Source organism: Pteropus medius, unplaced genomic scaffold (genome assembly GCF_902729225.1).
Source record: "Pteropus medius unplaced genomic scaffold, Ma_sr-lr_union100, whole genome shotgun sequence".
In the NCBI taxonomy this organism is placed as follows: domain Eukaryota; kingdom Metazoa; phylum Chordata; class Mammalia; order Chiroptera; family Pteropodidae; genus Pteropus; species Pteropus medius.
Window position 1 is genome coordinate 15,338,342 of NW_024347791.1, and position 25,059 is coordinate 15,363,400.

General features: G+C 33.9%; 1 protein-coding gene across 6 annotated transcripts in view; it reads right to left on the bottom strand.

Moving 5' to 3' along the window:
- Positions 1-25,059, bottom strand: part of ANKIB1 (ankyrin repeat and IBR domain containing 1) — a 110,533-nt gene that overhangs the window by 38,985 nt on the left and 46,489 nt on the right. For all 6 annotated transcript variants that reach the window (XM_039878109.1, XM_039878115.1, XM_039878114.1 and 3 more), the window contains 2 exons: positions 15,377-15,559; positions 6,343-6,460 (listed from right to left, as the gene is read on the bottom strand). In XM_039878109.1, the coding sequence (XP_039734043.1) occupies positions 6,343-6,460; positions 15,377-15,559 (301 nt within the window). The remainder of the gene's footprint in view (positions 1-6,342; positions 6,461-15,376; positions 15,560-25,059) is intronic.

The window sequence follows — 25,059 nt, forward strand, 5'->3', positions numbered from 1 at the left end:
TAGTGGCTCATACATCACTTTCAGAATTCACTAAATTTTTGTTGGCATAGGTTTGGTTTAGCTGTTTTACTCTTTCAAGAAAAATATAGTTTGCAAATGGCCTCACTGGTGTCAAGTTGTAAAATGATTAGACAGCTTACTATAAACAAGTCAAAATGCCAGCAAATCTTAAAATTCATTTGATAAACAGCTTGAAAGCAGAAGAAATTTCTGAAGGGATTATGGTTATAAATAAAGTTTTAGTGAATTAGGTATAAATTCTGTATAAGTGGTCTCCAATTGGGCTTAACTAAAAAAGATTATCTTCTTCTTATGAACACTTTTAAAATAGCCAACTGAAGCATGTTATTTTAAAGTCCAGAGCCATAAAAATTAACTCTTTAAAATAATAAATATATCCAATTATTTTGCTAGGTGTTTTACACACATTATTTCATTTATTCTTCCCCCAAAACTTTTCAATCATTATTTAGGTGAAGAAACCAAGACTCAGGAAAGTTATATAACCTGTCCAGGCTCACACAGATAGTGAGGGATTTGAAACCAATTCCTGCAACTTCAAAGCCTGTGTTCTTTCCACTGTAGCAGAATAAAGTATAGGGGCAAGAGCAGTATTAGAGTTGATTATTCACTGTAGGTTCATTTTATACAATTTCACATTTTCTATACAAGACTTTTTTCAACCATATTAAGTCAGTGTATTTGATGGCTTAACAGGATAATTATTACTCAGACATGCAACAGAGTTACTTCCAGCTGTGTAAACTATGTGTGCAAAGGCACAGAAGTATAATAGAGAGCCATGGAACAGTTCTGTAAAGTTACAGTGAACCATGTGGTTTGGGGAGATGGAAAATAAGACTGGAACTAGGGATTGGGTTACAAAAAGTAAGAAATAATCCAACGACTGAAAAAACTGCATATGAGTGCATTCCAGGAAATGCTGCTAAATGGACCTTGGTGTTTTGATAGGTCACTATTTACTTAAAAAGACAATTGGATAAAGAAATTATGGTTCATATATACAATGGAATATTACTCAGCCATTAAAAAAAATGAAATCCGAGCATTTGCAACGACATGGATGGACCTAGAGATTCTTATGCTGAGTGAAATAAGTCAGACAGAGAAAGATAAATATATGGTTTCACTTACATGTGGAATCTAAGGAACAAAAAAACAAACTAATCAAAAACAGACTCAAATATAATGGATAATTTGGTGACAGAGGGGAGGGGAGTTGGGGGGCTGGGAGAATGGGGTGAAAGGTTAAAGAAGTACAAATTAGTAGTTGATAGCTGGTCATGGGGATGGGGAGCACAGCAGAGGGAATGCAGCTAGCATTAATATGATGGCTAAGTGGAGGGCCAGGGGAGGGAGGGAGCAACTGGGGAGATCGTTTTATGAACTATATAGATGTCTAACCAAGGTACTATATATTTGAAATTAATTTAAATAAATAAATTTTTTAAAAAGTTAAAGTTACTTTTCTTGGAAAAGTATTATTTTTCAAAAGTCTCCATGTCATTTTTTAATAAAAAACTACTATAATTCATATACATAGATATGCTAAATTTTAGTCTCATCTACTACAAATATTTTCAACGCAATTTCTGCTTGTATTCTATCACATTGCTCATTTAGCAAATACTTATTGAATGCCTTTTATGTGCCATGAACTATGATAGGCAGTAGGGATACAAAGGAAAAACGAGGCAACAATTCCTGCCTTCAGGGAACTTATAGTCTAATAAGGAGAAAGGCATTAAGTAAAATCAACATATTTAAAAAAAATCATCAATGTCCAAAGCAATATGAAGAAGAGGTAGAGAATCTCCATCAAGGAGGTCAGAGAAGGCAACTCTAGGGAAATGGCCTGATGCGGACATTTTAGGATGAGTGAGACTTAACTAGGTAAAATGAAGAGAGGAAGACATTCTAGACAGATGGTACACAGCGTGTAAAAAGGTCTTGTGACAGGCAGGAAGTGGCATCCTCATGAAGTTAAAAAGGTCATTGTAGCTGGAGCATGAAGACCACAGGGGAAGCACTGTGAGAGATGAGCCTGAAGAAATAGGGGCTAGGCCATGCAGGGCTTTATTTAATAACACGTCTATCATCAGCTTAGGAGAGAAACTCAGTGAAAAGCTGGGCGTAGAGTTAAAAGAACCAGTTTTTTGATTAGATTTGAAAAGATCTAACTATAGTATGGAAAAACAAACGAAGAAATTGGATAGGGCAAGAATGGAGGGATGGCTATTAGATGGTATAAATGACAGATGATGGCAGCTAGGGCTAGGTGGTTGGTTGTAGTGAAAATGAAGAGAAAGAGAGAAGTTTACGATTTAGGAGGTGAAATTGACAATTTGGTGACAATAGGGTATAGGTTCTGAGGAGAAGAAATGCCAAAGTTGGTGTCCCAGCTTCATCCACTTGGTTGGTTGGGTGGTTGGTTGGCTGGTGCTGCCATTATATAAACAGGGAATACCAGAGAATCAGGTATCGGTTGAAGAGCATGATTTTAATTTTAGATATGATGAGTTTAAGGTGCTTTTGAGATATCCTATAGATACTTTCAAATAAGCAGTTATATATAAGGGTATGGGGCGCAGAAAAGAGCTCTAGTTCAGAGGAAGGAATCTATACCTATAAAAAGCCTTGGGAGAATATATAATTTCATAGGAAGAGAGCAGAGTGAGAAGAGATGTGGACCACAGATGTTTAACTACCTGTGGAGGACGATGAGCCTCTAAAGGAGCTTAAAAAAATACTTCAATATAAATTTACTCTAAGCACAAGCAAATTAGCCTTGGTCTCATATTTTGGCAATTTTATTTTTCTCATTAGGTAGTATTCAACTATATAAGTTACTTTTATTATTGAGGAAATATTCAGAAATGATCTTTATGTTCTTAACAGAGTCTTCTCTTAAAATTCAATTACTACTTAGTAAATGCTGCCAAAATTTTTTCTGTCTTCTGCTTAATCAAGATCAACTTCATTATTTTGGGACTAAATTTGACAACAGATAATGTAATACTCAAATCTATCTCCTTGTGTAAAGCTGAATGAATGTTACCAAGGATACAATCTATAAACCTTCCAAATAGATCAGTTTAATAGCTCTGAAACAGAGCCTGTCCTGATTTTGAGGGCAATTAGTGTAAACTGTAGCTCTGTGTACCGTCTATTTTATTCACTAGCATCATTTATCTCTATACATATAATTTAATTATCAAATGTCACGGATATTACCTAAACAATATAGAAGAGAGATCCATTTGAAAACCTGCATTAGCCTCTACTTTAGGCCTTAATAGGGGAATGAAATAAAGTAATTTTAAGTTATCAATAAAGTTATCACAGAATAGATGAATGTCAAGTAGGAAGATTCAATTAAATATCACCTTATTAGAACTGATCCCTATTATGTGAAAGAAGTAACAGAAATATCAATGGGGTAAAAATAGGGTCAATCATTTAATACTTGATATAATATATAAACAAATGGAGATGAAAATGTTCATTTTAATCACAATAAAATTACTGATAAAAACCTTAGGTTCTATATATTGTAACTTAGAGTTACAATACATTATATTATGTAGCTGAATATAGACACCTGTGTCAGAAATGACTACAGTACACAAAAATGCTGCAGTATAGAACTGTTGCTTACAGTTAAGTGTGGCTATGTGACTGAATTCTGGCCAATGGAATATTTGCAGGAGTGATGTATGTCACTTTCAGGACTGTTTCAAAAACTTCCCATATTAATTTCTCCACACTCTTTCCCCTTTCTGACTGGTTGGCTGAAATGGAGATAATCCCCACGGCAACCTCAGAAGCCACTTTAAGATGGCAGAGTGTCTGTCAGTTAGGGTCCTCAAATAACTGTGTGGAGCAGAGTCCCTGTCCCACTCCTAACCATAAATAGAAACACTTAGGACTATTACCAGATTAATAAATGTTTACTCTGTTTGAATTTACACTTTTCTTTCAGCAGTTAGCTGACCAAAACAAATGGACAGCTTCTACTTGTCTGCCAGCTCTACCTTATATTTAAATGCACTCTCTGTATTTAAAAGCTCAAGCAAAGGACAGGATATACATTCTGGTGCTGTGAATCTTACTCTAAACAAACACAATTTAAGGTATTCTAGGGTTCTTCACAAGTTATCTAATGACTGTTAAGCATTATTACTGGCTATAAAGAAAATATTTTATCTTTAAATTCTGTGACTTTAAAAGATATTGTGATTTTCTAAATTTCATTTTTGACTCATCTAAAATTTTTTTCATAGGATTTGAGTTTCTAAAGATAGCAATAGAGAAATGTAATTTTAAAATAAAAAAGATGTTTTCAAAAAAATATACAAATAACATTCAGGTATATCATCTATTCATTCCATAACTATTTTATTAGGACATAATGTATGTTACATACTGTGGAAACAACAACAGCTACTCTCTAAGAGATCCCAGGTTAAAGAGAAGGAAAAGCAAATATAATATTAGCATATTATATTCAAAATGTATGACTCGTTTATGCATGGCATAAAATTGGAATAGACAGGAAGGGTCTCAATGCAGTCTTAGGACCAAATAAGAAAAGGTTTCTTTAAATAGGTGATTTATTAAGATAAGTAAGAATGGGTAAGTAAAGAAATGGGGAGATTGGCAGCCTTGGTGAAAAAGCCTGGATCATGAAGGTCTACTAGAGAGAGTCTGGATGGTTTTAAGTCTGTGGAGAGCCAGTGAAGGGTTTTTCAGCAGCAGAGTGACATGCTCAAATTTGCATTAAGTCTAACGGCAATATGAAAAATTAATAGGGTGAAACAGGAATGGCAATACTGGAAACTAGGACTCAGGAGACTACAGTTTAGATGAAAAATAATGACAGCCTACATTTAAATTGGTGGCAGTAGGAATGGAAACAACCAGGGAGGGTGGGGGGAGGACGAGAGAAGTTTAGGAAGAGAAATGAGGAGACTGCGGCCAAATGTAATAGAAATGAAGGAATCAAGTCTGACTCTCAAGATTCTGGCTAGGATAATTAGATGAATGTTGGTGTCCATGTATGAAGACAGTGGGAGAAATGATGATTTCAGGTGTGGACACCCTTAGATTGAAAACGTTAAAAAGGCATTTAGAAAAACAGCTTTGAATACTTTATTAAAGTCAGGTTGTAGATATACTCTTTAATGTTCAAGTGGTGTTTGAAATCATTGGTTTAATTAGGTAAATGTGCCCAGCGATGTTTCTTAGAGCGGTCCACTCAGTAGCCTTGTTTACAACATATTTTTTTAGGCCTCACCCTCCCCTAAAGACTTAGACTCTTTGGAAGTAGTCTTAGGAATCTCTGGTTAGTTTTCCAGGCAATTCTTATTTACGCTAAAATTTAAGAGTCACTGGTATATAGAGTGGAAAAGAGTGTCAAGTACAGAAATCTGGGAAATATCAATACTGAAGGTAGCAATTCTGCAGGGTTATATACCTAATTATTTACAGTGGTGATGACGAGATGATAAAATATAGAGTTTTAAATTTTCCTCTGCTCAAAAGATTATATAAAAAATTTTGGAAGCTGACATTCTATTTTAGTATAGATTAGATAAAAATTTTTAGTTAAAAGAGGTAGGTAAGCCTCAAAATGACTAGATCAGAATAGCCACTTACCTTTCTCTTTTTAAAAATAATTTTTAAATAAAAAAACCCTGTTTTTAAAACTACTCAAAATATCAAACATCAAGTATGCAACGACAGGGTCCAACTCGGCATGTGACAACTTCCAGAATGGTAGTCTTAAGTATCAGAAAAATTACAACAAGCAGAGTACTTTTCCTAAGTATAGTAATGTTCTCAAAAACAAACAAACAAACAAACAAACCTTAAGAGGGATAGTATACTCTTTTGTTGACTCTACAATTCTGCTTTGCACATTTCATGGTGAGAAACAGCTTTACATAAAATAAACTGAAATACTAATAACACAATTCTTAAGTGTCTGACTTTAGGAAAAATAATTTTAAAACCAGGACAAGGATTGTGGATTCTAGCTCTCAATCCTGCTCACATCAGACACATTTCTAAAATTAGACAATCTGAAAGGTGATTTAGCAGCTCAGTTTTTAAATAGAAATTTCCTATTTCTCCTTTATGTTTACAGCCAGTTTATACTCCAATATGAAATGTTATAAAGATACCGAGTACTGCAGTAACCGCTTAGGCCTGTTTAACAAACGATTTTGTTTTATATTAAAATAATAAAATAGCCATCTTTTAACTGAAAACTTTCAAAAGGCACCCATGTAATCAGAAGCATGGTATTTCTTTTGTTACCATGAGCTCGAAGTAAAGCTTCAGCAGTAAAGAGTGGAGCCTGAAGCATGTCTGCAGTTTCCACAATAAGCATATCCTTCAATCTGCGAAGATCCTGAGGCCTTAATCCCTCATATGGCTTCGAAAAGAAGAAAAACAAGGTTAGATTGACTGTTATACTCTTAGGAAGTTCTAAATGCCTATAAACAAATATATTATCATTTACTTAAGCTTTCAGTTTCAGTTGGGTTACTGAAGTTCAAAAGGTTCTATATGCTTCACTATCATGGACTTCAAACTGCTCTTTCACAAGTCTTTGTTAAACTGGAAAGTGGATGCCAGGGCTATGCACCTCATCATTTTAAAAGTATCATAATATAATGACATAATATAATGACATCTTACTTTACAGCTGTGAAAATTTGAATACAAAAAAAATTAGAAAAAACTGCTATAATCCCACCACTGAGCAATAATCATGATTAAAGTTCTCAAATATTTTTACTCAGTCTTTTTGCAAATCAATTGTGTGTGAATATGTGTGTGTTCATTCAGGCAGTTTTAATCACTGAACCTCTACACATTTGCAATTATTAAGATCCAATGGGGATTGCTGGTGGGATTATATAATATCTATTAATTAATTTGGAGAAGTGACCATGCTATACTATTCAGATTTATTACTCGTAAATATATTATTTTAATATGTTTATTCAAGTGTTCGTTAATGCTTAGTTTTCTTTATATAGGTGATGTATCATCTTAGGATTTTTATTCTTTTGTTATCCTTAATCATTTTTGTTGGTTTGTTTTTAAAAGAAAACATGTAAATAAAATCATGTGTCTCACTAGTCAGAAAAAATCATTGATAACATTTTGCCCTACTTGTTTCAAGTTCTTTTTAAAATAAAATGAAACCAAAGAAGTAAAACTTCTGTGACCTGTTTTCCCATTATATATCTCCAATTTATCTCATCCTTGCCTATGCCAATCACTATCATGAACTTGATCTACAGCAGTCATAATATTATGGCATAACATATCATACATCACTTGGCAAGCTGCTTTTCTTTTTATTCAGTATTATATCTTCATTATTAATACTGATACACATATGTATTTCAACCCTCTAAGCAGAAATAACCAGCCTACTGCAGTACACATAGAACTAAAGGCCATAACTTAAAAAGCAATAGAAATCCACAGTACTTATCAGAATATACTATTGAGGATGTCCTCTAGGAGCATCTATCAGTCTCCAGCGTGCTCTGGGTAGTTAGCAAACCTCATCCACTGTAGCTGATTTACAGATATTTTAGAATTAGATATTATCTTTATATATTGTTTTTTTTTTTGGTATCATGTGAACTATTTCATCAATTCTTAGTTAACCCCAAATGACTGGGACTCTATTCACCAGAGATAATTTCTTAGTTGACATGGTAAGTTTCTTGATCTTTAGATGTCATCCTGCAGGAATGCATATATAAGAGTATATTAATGACAGAAAAGACTGACAGACTTGACTGCATAAATATGTCAAGATTTAAACATAAAAACTGTATTATATTTAATATATAGCAAAGTGGCCAAGGTTTAAAAAAAAAAGGCCAATACAATATTGGTAAGGTTGCAGTGAGATGGCCCTCTGATACACTCTGGGTAAAATAAAAATTGGTGTATCATTTAACAACCAAGCATGTATCATGAGGCTTTAAAACATTCATCTTTTGACCCAATAATATTACTTGTAGGAATTTATACTAAGATAAAATCATAAATGTGGATAATATTGGTCATTTGCAATGTTCATTATAAAAGTGACAAAATATAAGTAAACCCAAATATACATTAAGGTAGTTATACGACATCTACAGATCAGAATAGTTAGCAGTCATTAGAAATCATTTCCATGATAAGTCTGTAAATATTAAGTGTTAAGGGGGGAAAAAACCCTACAGGATATAAAATTTACAATATCAATCCCAATGATGAAAAGTGGAATGTGATCTTGTACAATGTTATAAGGATTACTTCTAAGTGGTAGAATAATGAACATTTAAATTTTTCATTCTGCTTCTTTTTATAAAAAAAACATGTTTTGCAGAACAAAATTAATTAAAAAATACAAAAAGTCACTGGGGATCTTAAAAAAGAGTTTTCAACAGTGGTAGAGCACACAATCAGTCTGAAGGTGAAGACTTACATTAAATATATTTCATATCACACTGCATTAACAGCCTAGAGCACCTAGGTATGCATTCAGATATACTGCCATGAATCTCTACATATATAGGTATCACATGAACTTAAGTAGAAAAAGAAATAAAAATTTAACCTATTCTATATAGGATACCATTAACTACAAAAGAAAAAAATTGCAGTTTAATTCAAACTACTGTTTAAAAAGGCCCCCAAATCATCATGTACGATTTGTTTTTAAGCTAATTTACGAACCACATTTCCCCCTGCAAAAAACTAAGAAGTCCATTTTATAGTTAAATTTGTAGTATTCACTCAAGTATAGAAATCATACACTATGTATAAAACTGCTTCTAGAAAATGTGTTCCTAGTTCAGACTTGGGACTCCATTTACCTCTACTGAATCAGCAATGAGAGTGAATATTTCTTGATGTTCCCAGTGGTGACAACTGTATATTTCCTGGTATTATTTCCCAAATGTTCTTTTCTCAGATTAGTCATCATTCTACCTCATTTATGTTGAGCAAAACAAGATTTGGTTTTAGATACATTAAGAAAGGGATAATATAAAGCAATCTGCAAATTTAAGTTTTTTAAAATGCAGTTTTAAACTTAAATAGGTTATACTGGAAGAAATATAGTTCTTGAAGGAGAAAGATATACTGCCTTCATGAACACATAGCATATGCACTTCAAATCTCTGCAACAGAACTACAATTAGGTCATGTAAAGCATTTCAATACATTGCTCAGTCCCAAGTGAGCACTATCCCTCTCTTATGCAGGAAGGATTAAAATGAAGGTGCCCTTCTCTTTACCGTTGCACAGATAAACTGCTTCTATTTTCAGATTAAATAAAAACTAGCAGTAACCTTCAAAGCAGTCAGTACCAATACAAAGAAAAAAAAAGTAATTTAAAATGAGACAGTATGAAAGTGCCTCTTTTGCATTAGTATATACTACTGCTACCAAAATACCACTAGAGAAATGTGAAACAACCCAACATACAAATTGAACCACTTTGATACTATGTATAGTGATAGTATCTTCAAAAACTGTTTTAGAAAAAGACTATGAGGAAGGAGTTATGAAAGATGTTCTTACTTTTTTCCACAATGAAAATAGCTTTCCCCGATTACATAGTTAAAATATGTTCATTGTTAAAAAATGAAAAAATAAGTACTTATTTACTCAAATATATTGCTAATTGTTAAAATTTTAGAAGTTAAGAAACTCAGGGAAAGGAGAGTATACTTTAATTCCTCTTAATACAGATCTCTCATTAGCTGATCCATGAGCTGAGCCTGGGAGAGAGGAGGGAAAAGAACAGCTAGAGAAACGTCTTCAGGATTCTTGGACCCTTCCCTTCCTTTCAGTTTCCCCGCTCTTTACTTAGTTAGCTGTTCTATCTAGCCTGGGGATCAAAATTAGGCTATCTGTACTTTGGCTTAAGAGGACGGCAGCTGCTCTGGCACAGCAGGTTGAAACTTATGCTAAGTAGGGCAGCCAACTAAGGCAAAGTCCAGCATATGGGTTCCCTATAGGAAAAAGAGCCTTGAGCCTTCCTGAGATATAAACTGGGGAGGGGGCGAAGGTATTCTTTAGATGGCTTTCATAGCAGTAGCACATTGCTCAGTTTTTCCTTCATTTAGCCAGATGAAGTCATACAATCTACTCCTACAGAGCCTGTCCTCTACTAGTTTCTTTTCTTTCTTTGGGGATTTCAAGAAATTGAATACATTGCTCCTAGCCATCACATATTAATACATCACCTTGTTTTATTTTTTTGTGGCAGTTACCACTCTCAGAAATTGCGTTCATTTACATTTTAAACCTATTTGTGTTTGTGTCTCTCTCTCTTCATGCTTGAATATAAGCACCTAAAAGGCAGGGCTTATCTTTGTTCCTCATTGTATCTCTAAGCTCCTAAAACAGTATCTGGCAGAGCAGTCACTCAAAGTTTTATTGAATGATGGAATGAAGAAGCGGATTTAACCCATTCATAAACTAATCACCTGGAAGAAAGAACTAAATTAAAATGTCAAGAAGAAATTCTAGAAATATAATATTGTACACTACCCGGCTCATTAACTGAATTAAAAACTATGCTAAAATAAGCACTTCACCTTGGGAAAATAAGTTTTAAAAAGTACCTAATTACGTAGCTTAATACAATTATATAGCAGGCCATGTAAAATTACTAGGATAGGCAGAATAATCCAAAAGTTGATCAGGGTCCATATTTGAAGCACGTATTAGTAATTCAGTTCTTTTTATGGCTGCGTAACATTCTATTGTGTGTATATCTCACATTTTATTTATCCATTTATCTGCTGATAAACATTTTTGGGTTGTTTTCAACTTTTGGCTATTGTAAATAGTGCTCTGACAAATATTTGTATATAAGCACTCATCATGAAAGTATTGCTTACTATAAAATAGTAGACAAAAACAAATCCAATATGGATTAAAACTAAAACTAGAAAACTAAAAAAATATAGGTCCATATGATTATAATATTAGCATGTCACAAGTTCAGAAGCCATAAAAGAAAAAAAAATTTACATCTCTGAATACTCTAAAAGTGAAAAACCTGGGTTATGGAAAAATATGCAAAGTTCTCTCAGAAAGCATTAAGAAAACACAAACAATCTATAGAAAAATGCAAATGAACAATCAAGTCACAGAAAAATCAAAAACATAAATTCAAACAGGTGCAATTTATTTGTCCAAACTGGCAACAATAAAAACACTGATAATATCCAATGCTAGCAAGAATGTGAGGAAAAGAATCTCTAAAATGTTACTTGAAGAAAAATAAATTGATATAATATTTTAGGACAATTTAACAGGTTCTATTAAAGTTTAAAATGCATCTCTCTCGTGATCCATCAAGCCAATTTCTACAAATTTATAGGAAATATACTTTAAAATGTATATATAAATGATGATCATGATTATAACAACATACTCTTAGATAACACTTATAATGAGCCAGGCACTATTCTAAGCATTTATATGTATTAACTCATTTAAGGATCGCTACCCTATCAAGTAGGGACCATTATTATTTCCAGTTTAAGGAAGATGAAACTAAAGCAGCAGAAAGATTAAGTAGCCTGTTCAAGGTCCCATAGTAAGTTGTGGGGACCATCGTAAGGTATGAACCCAGTTAGTCTGGTTTCAGAATCCATGTTTTTAATCACAATAATGGTATATATGTAATATACATAAAGATATATATGTAATAAGTAGACAAATAAATATTCACTTTAGCCTTGTTTTAAATGACAAAAATATCTATTTTTTTTCAATGTTCATCAATAGGTAAGTGGTTAAAATGTGTAGATCATACGCTCTGACTTGGGAAAGATGTTCATGATATAATGATAATATAAAAAAATATTTTAACTGAATCAATGTACTATATGATCTTACTTTTGCACTGAAAATTCTATATGCATATGTTTGCTTAAGCCTGGTAGCACACACAAGAAACTTACCACTAAGGAGTAAAGTCAGGAAAGAAGAAAGTTTTTACATTTTTTAGCAATAAATATTAATGATAAATTTTAAGAAATGCATGAATAGAGAAAGTAATAATAGTACAGAAAATCACCTCTATGCACAATTATCATTTTAGTATACTTCAATCTTCTTCTAATACATACCACTTTTTTCTATAGTGTCAAACTGTTCTGCAAGTTTTTTAGCTTAATATGTTTATTATAGTTATACTAAGTTCATTTAGATGTTAAATCTATTGATAATGAGTACCATTATTTTTTTATTTAATTATAAATTAAGATAGTATCTTGGAGAAAAAATCTAAATAGTCATGTCCTTCGATTTAATCAAATCAACAATATTTCTAAGATATTATTGTTCACATGTCTTCTGACTGAATTATATCAAGTATTACATTATAATTTCTATGTCTGATTCAAGATCATGAGTTGTCAAAAGATAGGCAGTATAGCAGAGAGAGATGCTTAGACTTGAAGCAGAAGAATCAGGTTCAGCTTACTTTGTTTCAACTATTTTCTGGTTTATCTGTCTCAATTGAAAAAAAGAAGAGGGCATATTTGTCATTCAAGGTTACTATCTAGAGTCAAAAACTTCATGAAAATTGCTTAGGACATCAACCCTCATTCTCTGTGTACTTAAATCTGAATAAGCATTCCTATAAAATAACCTAACTAAAGAAACACAAAAGGTAAAGAAATGTAAATCTTTTAATTCCAAGAAAATCACTCATTTCCTCATCTGGATAGTATAGTAGTTCAAAAACTGCTGGATATTCATGGGAAAAATAAAACAAACATTAGATTTAACACAAACAATAGCATAATTTCTTTTAGAATCAAGTTAGCACTGAACATCTAATCAGACTCATTTCAGGAGGAAAAATTTTATTGTTTTATAATTTTTTATTGAAGAAATATATGTATGTTCACTGTGGATCTGTGTCAGACACTGAAAATACTCTGATAAATAAGGCAGTTATGGTTCAGGCCCTCACGGAGATGACAATCTAATAGGCGAGAAAAGCAATAAACAAGTAAACAAATACATAAAATAATTACAGTGAGAAGTGCTATGAAAGATGAATAGGATATTATGGTAAAGAATAATAGAAGGAGAGGGACCTATTTTAGAAAGAATGATTGAAGAATGCCTGTTTGAAAAAGTGAAATGAGACAGTCAAGAGAAAAACTGGGAGATTTCAGACATAGGAAACAGCAAATGCAAAAGCCTTTGTGTAGTCTAGGGATTACAATTAGAGCAAAGTGTGCTGGGAAAAAAAGTCTGAAATAATGTTGAAGAGGCAGGTAGTAGCCAGACCACATAAGGTCTTATATCTGAGCAAGTAGTTTGGATTTTATTCTAAGTATAATGAAAAGCCACTAAGTAATTTAAGTGATATAATCTAAGTTGTAAAATGTCACTCTGGCTTCTGTATACAAGACGGATTCTAAGGAAACCAGAATAGAAAAAAGGACACCAGGTACAAAGTAGCTCAGATAAGTGAGGGTGACAAGGTCCTAGGGAGGTAGAAGTAGAGACTGGGAGGAGTAAATTTATTTAGGTTATATTTTTGGAAGTAACGCTGACAAGATTCCAAGATTGTTTGAATGTAAGGAGAAGTGGGGAATCAAGAATGAAAGTCATATTTATGATTGAACAACTCAGTGAGTTGATGTAATGTTTACTGAGACAGGAAGACAAAAGAAAACCAGAAAACGATGTCCCTGAAGCCATGAGAAGTGTGTTTCATTAAGAAGGCAGTGGTCATTGTGCCAAGGGCTGGTGAGGAATTCAAGTTAAGATGAGGAGAAAAACGTACCTACTGGATTTGGAAACATGGTGATTCTTGATGCCCATGACAAGTTCAATTATACCATAGTAGAAAGGAAGAAATTCACACTGCAATGGGCTGAAGAGTAAACTAAAAGTGAGGAAGTCGGTATGTGTACACAACTATTAAGTTTTGTTTTTCTTACATGAAGATCAGAGATATGGGGCTCTAACTGAAGATCAACAGAGCTGGGGAGGAGTGGTCAATGGAAAGATTGTTTTGTTGTTTTGGTTTAAGATAGGAGTCATCAAAGCATGTTTGTTCATAAGAGCAATCCAGAAAACAGGGAGATGGTGACTGATTTCTCAAAAGAAACTTTACACAAAGTATTCAAAGTGTTGAAAACTCAAGAAGATCTACAACCGAGAATACTTTATCCAGCAAAGCTATCATTTAGAGTCAAAAGATAGATAAAGAGTTTCCTAGACAAAAATAAGCTAAAGGAATTCACCAACACCAAGCTAGTATTACAAGAATTGTTGGAGGGACTTCTTTAAGAAGAAAAAACATATATCAAAATCATGAATAAAGAATGGTAATAACTACATATTTATCAACAAGTGCCTCAAATGGAAAACAGTTAAGTGCTCCAAACAAAAGACAGGGAAGCTGAATGGATAAGAAAACAAGACCCCTACATATGCTGCCTACAAGAGACTCACTTCAGATTAAAAGACACACACAGACTAAAAAGAAGGGGAGGAAAAAGATGTTGCCTTGATGGACCTAGAGAGTACTGTGCTGAATGAAGTAAGTCAAAAAGAGAAAGACAAATACCACATGATTTCACATATGTGTGGAAAACTAAAGAACAAAATAAATAATAACAACAACAAAAACGGAAACAAACTCATAGATACAGAGAATATTTTGAGGGCTACTGGATGTGAGAGGGGTGGGAGGATGGGGAAAAGGGCAAAGGGATTAAGAAGTACAAATGGATAGATACAAAACAGTCATGGAGATATAAAGGGAAGCATAAGGAAAATAGTCAATAATGTAAAAAATATATAATGTGGAAGAGAGGGTACTAGATCTAGTGAGGTGACAACTTTGTGAGTTATACAGATCACTAATCACTATGCTGTACAAGTGAAACGAATATATTATTGTATGCCAACTATAATTGAAAAAAAACTCATTGCATTGTATAATGTAAATATGAGCAACTAATTGTTTATTATACTTCAATAAAGCTAGGGGGGAAAGAAGACAGGAAGAGACTGAGAAACAGGAAGACTGGAGTCTTAGATCAGTAGGAAAAGTTAAGATTCATATCACACAACAGTATCTCTATTTATATTTAAATAAACATACTCTCATAAGTTAGAAACATCTCCAGGGTTTCTGGATGTAGTTTTATACTTACAGCTATGTACATGACAGGATATTTAGCATATTGCAAAAAAGACCACATGAACTGAGCTTTAAAAAAGCAAAACAATTTAATATAAAATTTATGTATTTTTTTTATTAAAAAAAAAAACAACTTACCTCACGTTTGTCTAATGCAGCATATTCAGCTTCTATTTCTTCAGCTTCAGGATCTCGTGAAAATACCATTTGAGATTCCAGATTGAGGGCCAAATCTTTGTGGTGTTGCTTTTCAGCACAATCACAAGGAGTATCTTTATTCTCATTCTCAGCAAACAAGTCTCCTCCATGTTTCACTAAAAGCTAAAAAAGATTTTTTCAAAAACTTGCAAACACAGATTTAAATAAGTTATTTTCATACTACATATTTTAAAAAATTAAAAATATAATAAAGCACAACAAAAATGCAATAGTGTATACTTAAAATGACAATAAAAGTTATTTAGATACCAACTGCTTCTGATGTTAAGATTAGCAATTCTTGTTTATCAGTCATTTAGATGACTTCCTTTGGTTAAAAAGAACAATGACAACAACACAAATTTCTTAAACTTAAAAAAAAAAATTCTTAAGCATTCTGTCCAATCCAAAAATAAAGTCTTAAAAATTAAAAAAAATATAGTTATTCAATGCTAACTTTTATAAATTTCTAGAAACTTTTCTTAAACAAGAAGGACACTGCTGATACTGTTAGTTTAACTGCTAAAACTTGGATGTCCTGACAAAAATTGGATGGCAGACAAAAATTTTCATTTGTATTATTCATTATCCAGTCAAACACTGAAATGAAATTGAGATGAGCAAGTCACTGAAGAAAAACTATTTTCAATACTCCTCAAAATAAGTGATAGGAATATTACCAATAGCCAAATTGGGAAGATGCTCTGCCAAATAGTTTCTCAATCTTTAAAGGTGCAATTTCACTCAAAGAAATTCCACCATAAAAATACAAGGAACAGTAACTTAATTTGTTCACTATTGAGGTTTCTGCTGGTTTTTCAGAAGTTATATGTTGTTTCTTTAAGGCTGTAGGTTCAAGTTTCCCCATTCTGTCTGCAGAGACATTAAGAAGGACATGAATACCATGAGGGCTATAATCTAGGAGAACCCTAAAGGACAGCCTGACAGTTAGTCATGGAGCTGTTTCTTTTATAGGATTCAGTCATGACCATAATAACATAGTAACAGCAGCATTTATTAAGTGTTTCCTAAGTGCCAACGCTATGCTAAGCACTTCAAATACACATATTCATTTAATATTAACAACCCATATGACAGGGATATTATGATGTCTCAGAAAGTTAAGTAACTTGACCAAAGTTACCCAACTAGTAAGCAGTAGAACTGGGATCCAGTCAAAAGTTTGACAGAGTTCTTAACTGTGACTGGATATTATACCAACATATAGAATAGGACAATCACATAAATTAAAGAAGTCAAATGCATACTGGGTCCACCATAAAGTTCTGCTCAGACTCTTATTTATAACCTAAATGTGAATACTTTTTAGAGATTTTCATTTTCTTAAGAGTTAATCAAAAAGGTAGCTTCTTTTCATTTTCTTCCAATAATTTTATTTCCCTTCCCTCCAACAAACACACAGATCATCCCAAAAAGTTTCTTCATTGCTTTTGGAACTGGAATCCTTATGGTTCCTCTACAGTCATCGCAAGATGCCCAACAAAATAAGGGACATATCAATGTTAGATCTAGAAGCCATGAGTTAACCTGACAGACCCAATGGATATGACTTCAGCTTCTTGCTCTTTTAAGTTGTAAAAACAAGCAAACAAATCAAGACTATGAATCACAGACTTGTGGTCACAAGGCTTAAAATATTTGCCCTTTACGTCTGGCCCTATAAAGAAAAAAATTTGCTAAGCATAGCTCTAAGCAGTCACTGTTGCAGCTACCTTCTAGGGCCTGAGGGCAAGGTCATATTGGCTGCTATTTACCATCTAGAATCTTCTTTAGTCAAGGTGTGGTAGGGACCAGTAGCATCACCTGAGAGTTTGCTAAAAATGTAGAATCTCAGCATCGCTACACAATCCCCTCCCACTCCAGGACTCTGAATCAGAATCTGATTCTGATCTATAGGAGATTCTTATGCACATAAAAGTTTGAGAAGTAATGACACTAGAGTAGGACCTATGTGGTTACAGAATTTGATATGTTTATATTACCTAATCTACTCAATATTGGGGACTTTTAGTAAGTCCACAGACTTATTGTACCTATTGCAGAGTCTATTTCTGTTTTTAGCCTTTCTGTTTCCCCAGGTTATCTACTACCTAAACACAAATAAACTATTTGCTTCTGACTGCTACAGAACTAAGATTGTTGACTTTATTCCCTAGTTCTTTATTCAGAGTCACAGAAGTGCACAGTAGGATAGCTTTCGAAGCCATAATTTGATTTACTTTCACAACAGATATCACCATAGAAGAGATTCTAAATATTAGCAAACAAAATTATCTTGAACTTAACACCCCAATTTTTAACAAAAGCAAAGACAAAATTTAAGAGGTTGTGCCATTCCAGAATATTGGTAAGGGGAACCTTCTTATAAGGATATACCAGAGTGTAGACTGCATTTTTGAGTTTAAAGCAAATGAGTGCCTAGTAGAGAAGGGGATGTGTGAGAAGTCATTGTTGAGAGTCATTGCTGACCATTTTTAGAACTTGGATGAGATCTGTCTTCACAGGGACTCCTCAAATTAGTTTGACCACAAAGACCTATATCTCACTGCTACCGCTGGCACCTATAGAGAAACTCAATCAGTGACTGAACTGAGGGTCCATGTTTGTAGCATCAGTCTTGACAAGAATAATCTGCATGTATGCTACCTTTGGCAAAGAAGCTAGCTAACAGCAAGGCTGCCTTACATAAGAGGAATACTCTTCAGGTTGCTGACCTTTGGTATATAAGTTTAGGAACACCAGTAAGTGAAAGATGTATTAGGTGGAGATATATGTTAAATTACTGCTGCATAAAGTAAGGTGTTTTGCTCTTACATAATAGGGAATTACATCTGGTTCTGAAGAGGGAGCTTTCAAATACTTCAAACCAAAGCATTCTAGTATCGTTTTCCTCACCTTAAAGTAAGGAGGACTGCATATTTATTTGAATTTTTTAGCCTACCTTGCACACTTGGTGGTACATAAAATGTTCTACCTTAAAAGGAACGTCCAATTATCACTATCTCAACACATTTACTCATCTATTCTGCTTTCTTTTCCATTCATAATCCCAGAAGAACAGGTATAGGTTGGCCCCTAGTATTCAAGAAAAATCCTTCCTACCCCTTTGATCCACAATCTAAATGGCTGGTGACTCTGGACAGGTACCTCATTAAGTCTCAGTTTACACAGGTCCATTTATAAAATGAGGCTTATATAATCTTCAGAAGAGATGTAAAAAACAAGATGATTCTTAAAGTCTGTTATAGCTGTAAAATTATCATCTCATCATCTCTGTTTCTTATATGACTTTGAGCACTTCATTACTCCCTCTACCTTCACTCTCTCTACTGGGTCCTGATGCTTCTGTCATCCTTCTAGTTACTTCCCTAAAACTTTCATTTCTTGCTGAGCCACATTTCTGAAATTAGTGACTGACACCCACTATCTCTCCACTTCCTCAGCAAATGACTCAATTACTCCCAATAATCTGACTTCTACTCTGACTAAAACAATATCCCTGGCAGTCATTAATACCTCTCAAATATAACAGCCTTTCTCAGTCTTCTAATTCCTTTACCTTTCTGTAGCATGTCACATGACTGACTACCCCTTCTCCTTGAAATTATTCTTTTGGCATCCTTGACATTGTATTATCTTGGTTCTCATCTCTGCCTTTTCTGTTTCCTTCATAGGCTACTTCTTATTATCTCTCCCTTTACACACAGGCATTCTCCAAATTGATGCTGTGACTTTAATGATATAATTTTACCTATAATCTAAAGTCCTATCCTTGGATTTCTCATCCATACCTTATCTCCTTATCTTTCTTCTTAGTTATCGACTCTGTGCAGATAACACTCAATTCTAAATCTATATTCTTTACTGCCAGTCCTAATTTTCAGTAGCCTGAATACCATTTCAAGTGGATAATCTAAGATCTCAATCTCCATCCTTCTAAATGAAAACTCAATACATTCTTTCCTTCCAATCAATTCCTTCACCTCATCTCATTTTTTAAATGTCAAAGTCCCAGGTTCAAAACCATGCTCATTTTACTTAAAAACAAAGTTAATTTATTTTATTCTAATTATATATTATGGTAGCAGATTGTTATAAAACATGTGGAAAAATCAGAGAAAATTATATCATCCAAAGATAGCTCACCATTGTTAATATTAACATTTTAAGTCTCCATCATTTTAAATCTTTTTCTCCCTTGCTTCCTTTAGCAAATGATCAAGCCACCAAATGCTTCACAATGTCTCTTGCATCTGCCTCATTCTTTCCATCTCCAATACACCACACAAATCCAGGCTTTCTATCAGTTCACACCAGAATTAGTGCAATAATCTTCTAACTCCTATCATTATCTCTAGTTCATTGGTTTTTAGCTTTGGCTGCAAACTAAAATCATGTAGAGAAGTTTAAAATACTAGTTTCTGGGGTCCACCCTGAGAAATTCCAATTTATTGGTCTGAGGTGTAGTCTATGGGATATTTGTGCAGCCATGGTTAGAACCGCAGTTTCAACACAAAGGTTTTCAAACTGTGTAGGAATCACCTGGGTAGCCTGACGGCATATTGGCAAGTGGGGATTAGATGCATGCACTTTTTACAGGTGATTCCATTGTAAGTGCCCCACAGACTTGTAAGTGCTCTAAGCCAAGGCTTCTCGAACTCTACTGTGGATGTGAATCACCCTAGGATCTTGTTAGACTACAGATTCTGATTCAGCTGGTCTGGGATGGGGCCTGAGATGCTGCATTCCCAACAAGTTCCCAAATGACTGATGATGAGACCATTCTTTGTGAAGCAAGAGCTGAAGAAACACTGTTTTACGTCTGATCTTGGAAGCTAAGCAGGGTCCATCCTGGTTAGTACTTGGATGGGAGACCACCTAGGAATACCAGGTGCTACAGGCGTTAAAAAAAAAAAGAAAAAGGAACACTGCTTTAGAAGTACCCCATTCAAATCTGTCTTACATTACAACCATTAGGCTAATTTTACTCTATTTGTTTTCCTAATAGCACTTCTCCAATCAAAAATTTTCAATGATTCAATTTTCTATAAATAAATCCCAAATTCTCGACCTTGTAATTTAGTTTTTTCTACTTGTTATGGCCTCTATCTTCACGTTAAATGATGTCTTATCATACTTATGCAAAATACTTAAATCTGCATATGTTTGAGACCTAGACCGGTACTTTTCAAACCGTAACATGCAAATGAATAACCAGACCACTTGCTTAAAACATTCCTGGAGCCTACCCCCAGAGATTCTGATTTGGAATCTGGAGGTCTGCTGGACCCCAAAATTTATATATATAACAAGTTCTCAGTACTAACTGGTGCTACAGGTCTGAGGGCCACATTTCGAGTAGCCTCTTCCAAATACTTAAACTGAAATTATATCCACTCAAACCTACTACCCATGAAATCTTCCAGGATAAGTAAAACTAAAATGATATTTCCTTCCTTTCAATGCCTATCACAGTTACTGCCTAAATGATTAATATGGCACTTAGCATTATAATATTGGGATGCAATAATGAGGTCATATCTTTCTTCATTAAAAATTAAAAAACGTGAGTAGCCCCATAGTGTAGTGGTTAGCACGTCTGCTTTGCCTGCAGAAGGTCCTGAGTTCGCACCCCAGATGGAGCCTCCGACCATATCCCAGGTGCGCCGCCCCCAGGGCGCAGCAGGCCCCAGGGCGAGCGGTGTGGGACACCCTCCTTCAGAGATCCAGTTCTTAAGAGGAAACGGCAACATCCATAGGCCAGGGGTGGAAGTAGCGTGGGGATTAAAGAGGGGGGAAAAATTAGAAAACAGGCTCAGAGAGACAAAGTTACTCAGTTGCTGAGCTGGGACTATAAATTGTGTATTCTTTTCACAGTTTTAAAACTCCAGGTGCTAAAAACACAATATAATTAGGTAAAACTCTTCGGTCTGAGCTGTGAATGGTTTTTATGGCTTTTCAATGAAGTGGGAAATGCTCTGACAGCTACCAAAGTGTCAAATAGGCCCTGTGGCTGTAAAGGGGAAAAGTGTGACTTAGCACCTTTGATTTTCTAGTGACCTCTATTTGATCTGACAATAAACAGCTACACTTAAAGCTGTGAATAAGCAAGTATTAGAGGGGTGCATAGGCAATATCTAAGATAATACTCATTAAAAAAATGTTTTTCACACAGAGTGAGGCACTGTTAAAAACAAAAGCCTCTGTCACATCAACCACTTAATGATCACTATGACAAGTGCAGCACTAATATAAATAAAATGAGGTCTAATGACTAGGCTTACTCTAGGGAATCCGCCAAAAGGAGAGAGTTACTGAATTTTCATCTGGCCAGGCTAAGAGACCTAACCCATCATTCCTCTCCAAAGCTCATCTCTATTCCAAACCAGAAAAACTCTCAATAACTAAGAAAAAAGTGTATTGCTTATTGTGTTAAATTCTTGTACAATTTATCTGTTAAAGGAGTTCCGTTTTTGTGCACCAGGCATCCATTACATAGTGTATTTTTAGTTCTTTGTATAATTAAAGCATATAGGACCTGCTACCTATTAATAATGTTAATATATATATGTGTGTATAAATATATATATATATATATTTTTTTTTCTTTTTTTTAAATAAGCTTCTGAAGTGTGGAATCATCTTTGCTTTCTTCCCCCAACTCTCTGTATAATGCAGTGGTCCACTCGTGCCATAGGTCAAATCCATCCTGCTGCCTATTTCTCTACAGGCAAAGAACTAAAACCTGTTTTTATATTTTTAAATAGTTGAAATAAATCAAAAGAGTATTTCATGATATTTGAAAATTATAAGAAATTCACATGGGAATGTCCATAAACAAAGTTTTATTGAAACACTGCCATGCTCATTTGTTTATGTATTATTTATGGCTGCTTTCAGCCATAGAGCAGAGTTGAGCAATTGCCTAAAATATTTACTATCTAGGTTGTCACAGAAAAAAGTTTGCAGATCCTTGGAACGATTCTTTGAAACATGAAAAAATTAGAAGGGCTTCATTCCTTAAGAAATGTTTAACATACAAACATTTCCAATTTTCAAACAATTGCAGTCTATTCCTCTTTGAATAACTTTTATCTCATAAATAATTTTGAATGATAAATATTTGGGAAACTCCAGATTTTTACACTTTAGGAAGTTCTGACGACTACACCAAAGTGAGGGTTCAATACAAGCAACTGGTGTTAGAGAGTGGCCAGAAGAGATAAAAAAGAGGAGCTGACCAAAAGAGACAAGGAAGAGCTCTATTCTGCAAATGAGTGGCATGAGTTTGATGTAAAAATAAATAAATAAACAAAAACTATAAAACAAAACAAACAACAAAATAAAAACCAGTCCAAGGTAAGTCCAGGTACCACGGGATAATGGTAGTATCATTAGAAACAGGGCAGACAAGAGGAAGAGTTAGTGAGTAAAGAAGTCCGAGTACAGTTTTGGAAATGCTGAATTTGAGAGAATGTTGAAACATCCACATAATGCAGTCAAGTAGGAAGCAATATAGCACGAGGAATATCAGGGCTACCTATTGCACTGCAATATCTTATGAATAGCCACTGATACTGTCACACTGGAAGTTACCAGAGCTCTATAAGTAAGAGATTTTTATATTATGTTCCTTGCGTGTGCGTGCACATGTGAGTGTGTGTGTGTGTATCTTACTATGGAACACAAATATTATAGAGAGAAGGGAAGTTTTAAAGTAAATATTTCACCTCTATGGTTCAAAATAATGAGCCACGGGAAACTTTAAATTGTTAAAGACATATGAAATTATCAACTAATGATTTTATCAACTCTGTCCTTAAAAGAACATCCAAAGAGAAAAACATTTTCAGAAACTAGAGAAGACATATTCCACAGATATAAGTTCTTACGAATTAAAAAAAAAACAGCTTGGCTTCAACTATGAATAAAATAATCAATTTAACCTTAAGGGCTAGACTCTGAAATGGGATATATTTTACTGTAATAACAGAAAACAGAAAATTAATGCTAAAAGGGGTCTTTGAAAAAAATCGTAATAGTTTCCTCTTAACGATTGGGAGTAGATAATTTCAAAGAGGTTGAGTGACTGACTCACTAAAGGTCCTATGACAGTCACTGTGAGAATCAAGACTAGAAACTAGTACTCTTTCAACCATACTATGCTCTTAGTTTTATGAAAAAAATAATAAATATCTGACAGCACTCTTTCACTCAACCCAAACCCTTTATATTATGCTTAGTACAATGAGCACTATGAAAATCAGAAAACATTATATAATTAGTTATTGTAATTATTGTTCATATGGCCAAAACCTAAAAATATAGACAAATCAGTAGTTTAGGAAAAATATGTTTAAACTGCTCATGATAGTAAACTTTATGAGAGAACTCTAAACCTTTCCAGCTCATCAAAGGAGCACAACACAGCACGGAGATGCCTAGAGGCTAATACTCTTAAGAAGTACAATTATTTACTAAGCTATTTTTTAAATGTATGTATTTTACACTAGTACTAAAAAACACAATAAGGCCTCTGGAAATTAGTTACCATATACTTTCCTGGGAAACTCTTCTAGTTTAATTAACAGTAAACATTATCAAAGTCAATCGAGGCCTAAGGCTGAGGAAGTGTAGAATCAAATATATATGAGATTGAAGATAGCTTTATATGAGTAAAATGACATGCTGAAATTTGTTGATGAAAACTGGAATAAACGCAACCAAGGTATTATAGGCCTCTATCTGGGATGTTTTATGTTAAGCTAAAATGAAAATGGTCTTCTGCAAACAGAAAAATGAAAACCGTCATCCAAAGGCATGGTTTATGTAATGTCATATACTGATAGATCGAAAAGTTAAAACATACATATACATTCACACCAAGCAAATCAGTAAACCTGTCAGACAGTTCAGAATAAACCTGGCGCTAATTTCTGAGCAAAAAACAATGCTGGTAAAAATAATTTAATAAGGATATCACTGTAAATATACTTCAAAGTCAATAATAACTAAAGCAATGTTTATAGAGAATTTTTGAAAGATATAAAAGCAGCAATTTAAGAGCATTATTACTACTATCAAGAATAACCTATTTTCTACTTCTAACTCGCCTAAGAAATATGATGCAGTCCCATCAATATCGGTGAGTCACTAGAGCAGAGATTCTATCATAAGAGGTGGGCACAGAACAATAAACAAAAGGGCTTATATAAAAGCCTCAGGGATTCTGCCAATACACACCCTGCCCCTCAAAATCCTAGGACATTCTTCCTCCACACTGTATGTAAATCAATGTTAGAAAGCACTGCTTAAAAAAATGTTTCGAATCAATGACTGTCACTAACTACTGGGCAAAGGTGACACAAAGCCAAGAGATGAAATAACAAAGACTAAAAGATTAACAAGTATCAGAAATAGCAGCAAATGAAGGATAAACTCAGAAAGATTACAGAAGTGAAAAGAATTAACACAAGATATACTGCTAAAGAAATCATGTGATTGTAATCTCAACATGAGTAAGAAAATGAAAGATGTTCATATTTTTTGTATATTTATCAATTTAGAAGTATAAAGTATATATACATGATAACATTAAAGAA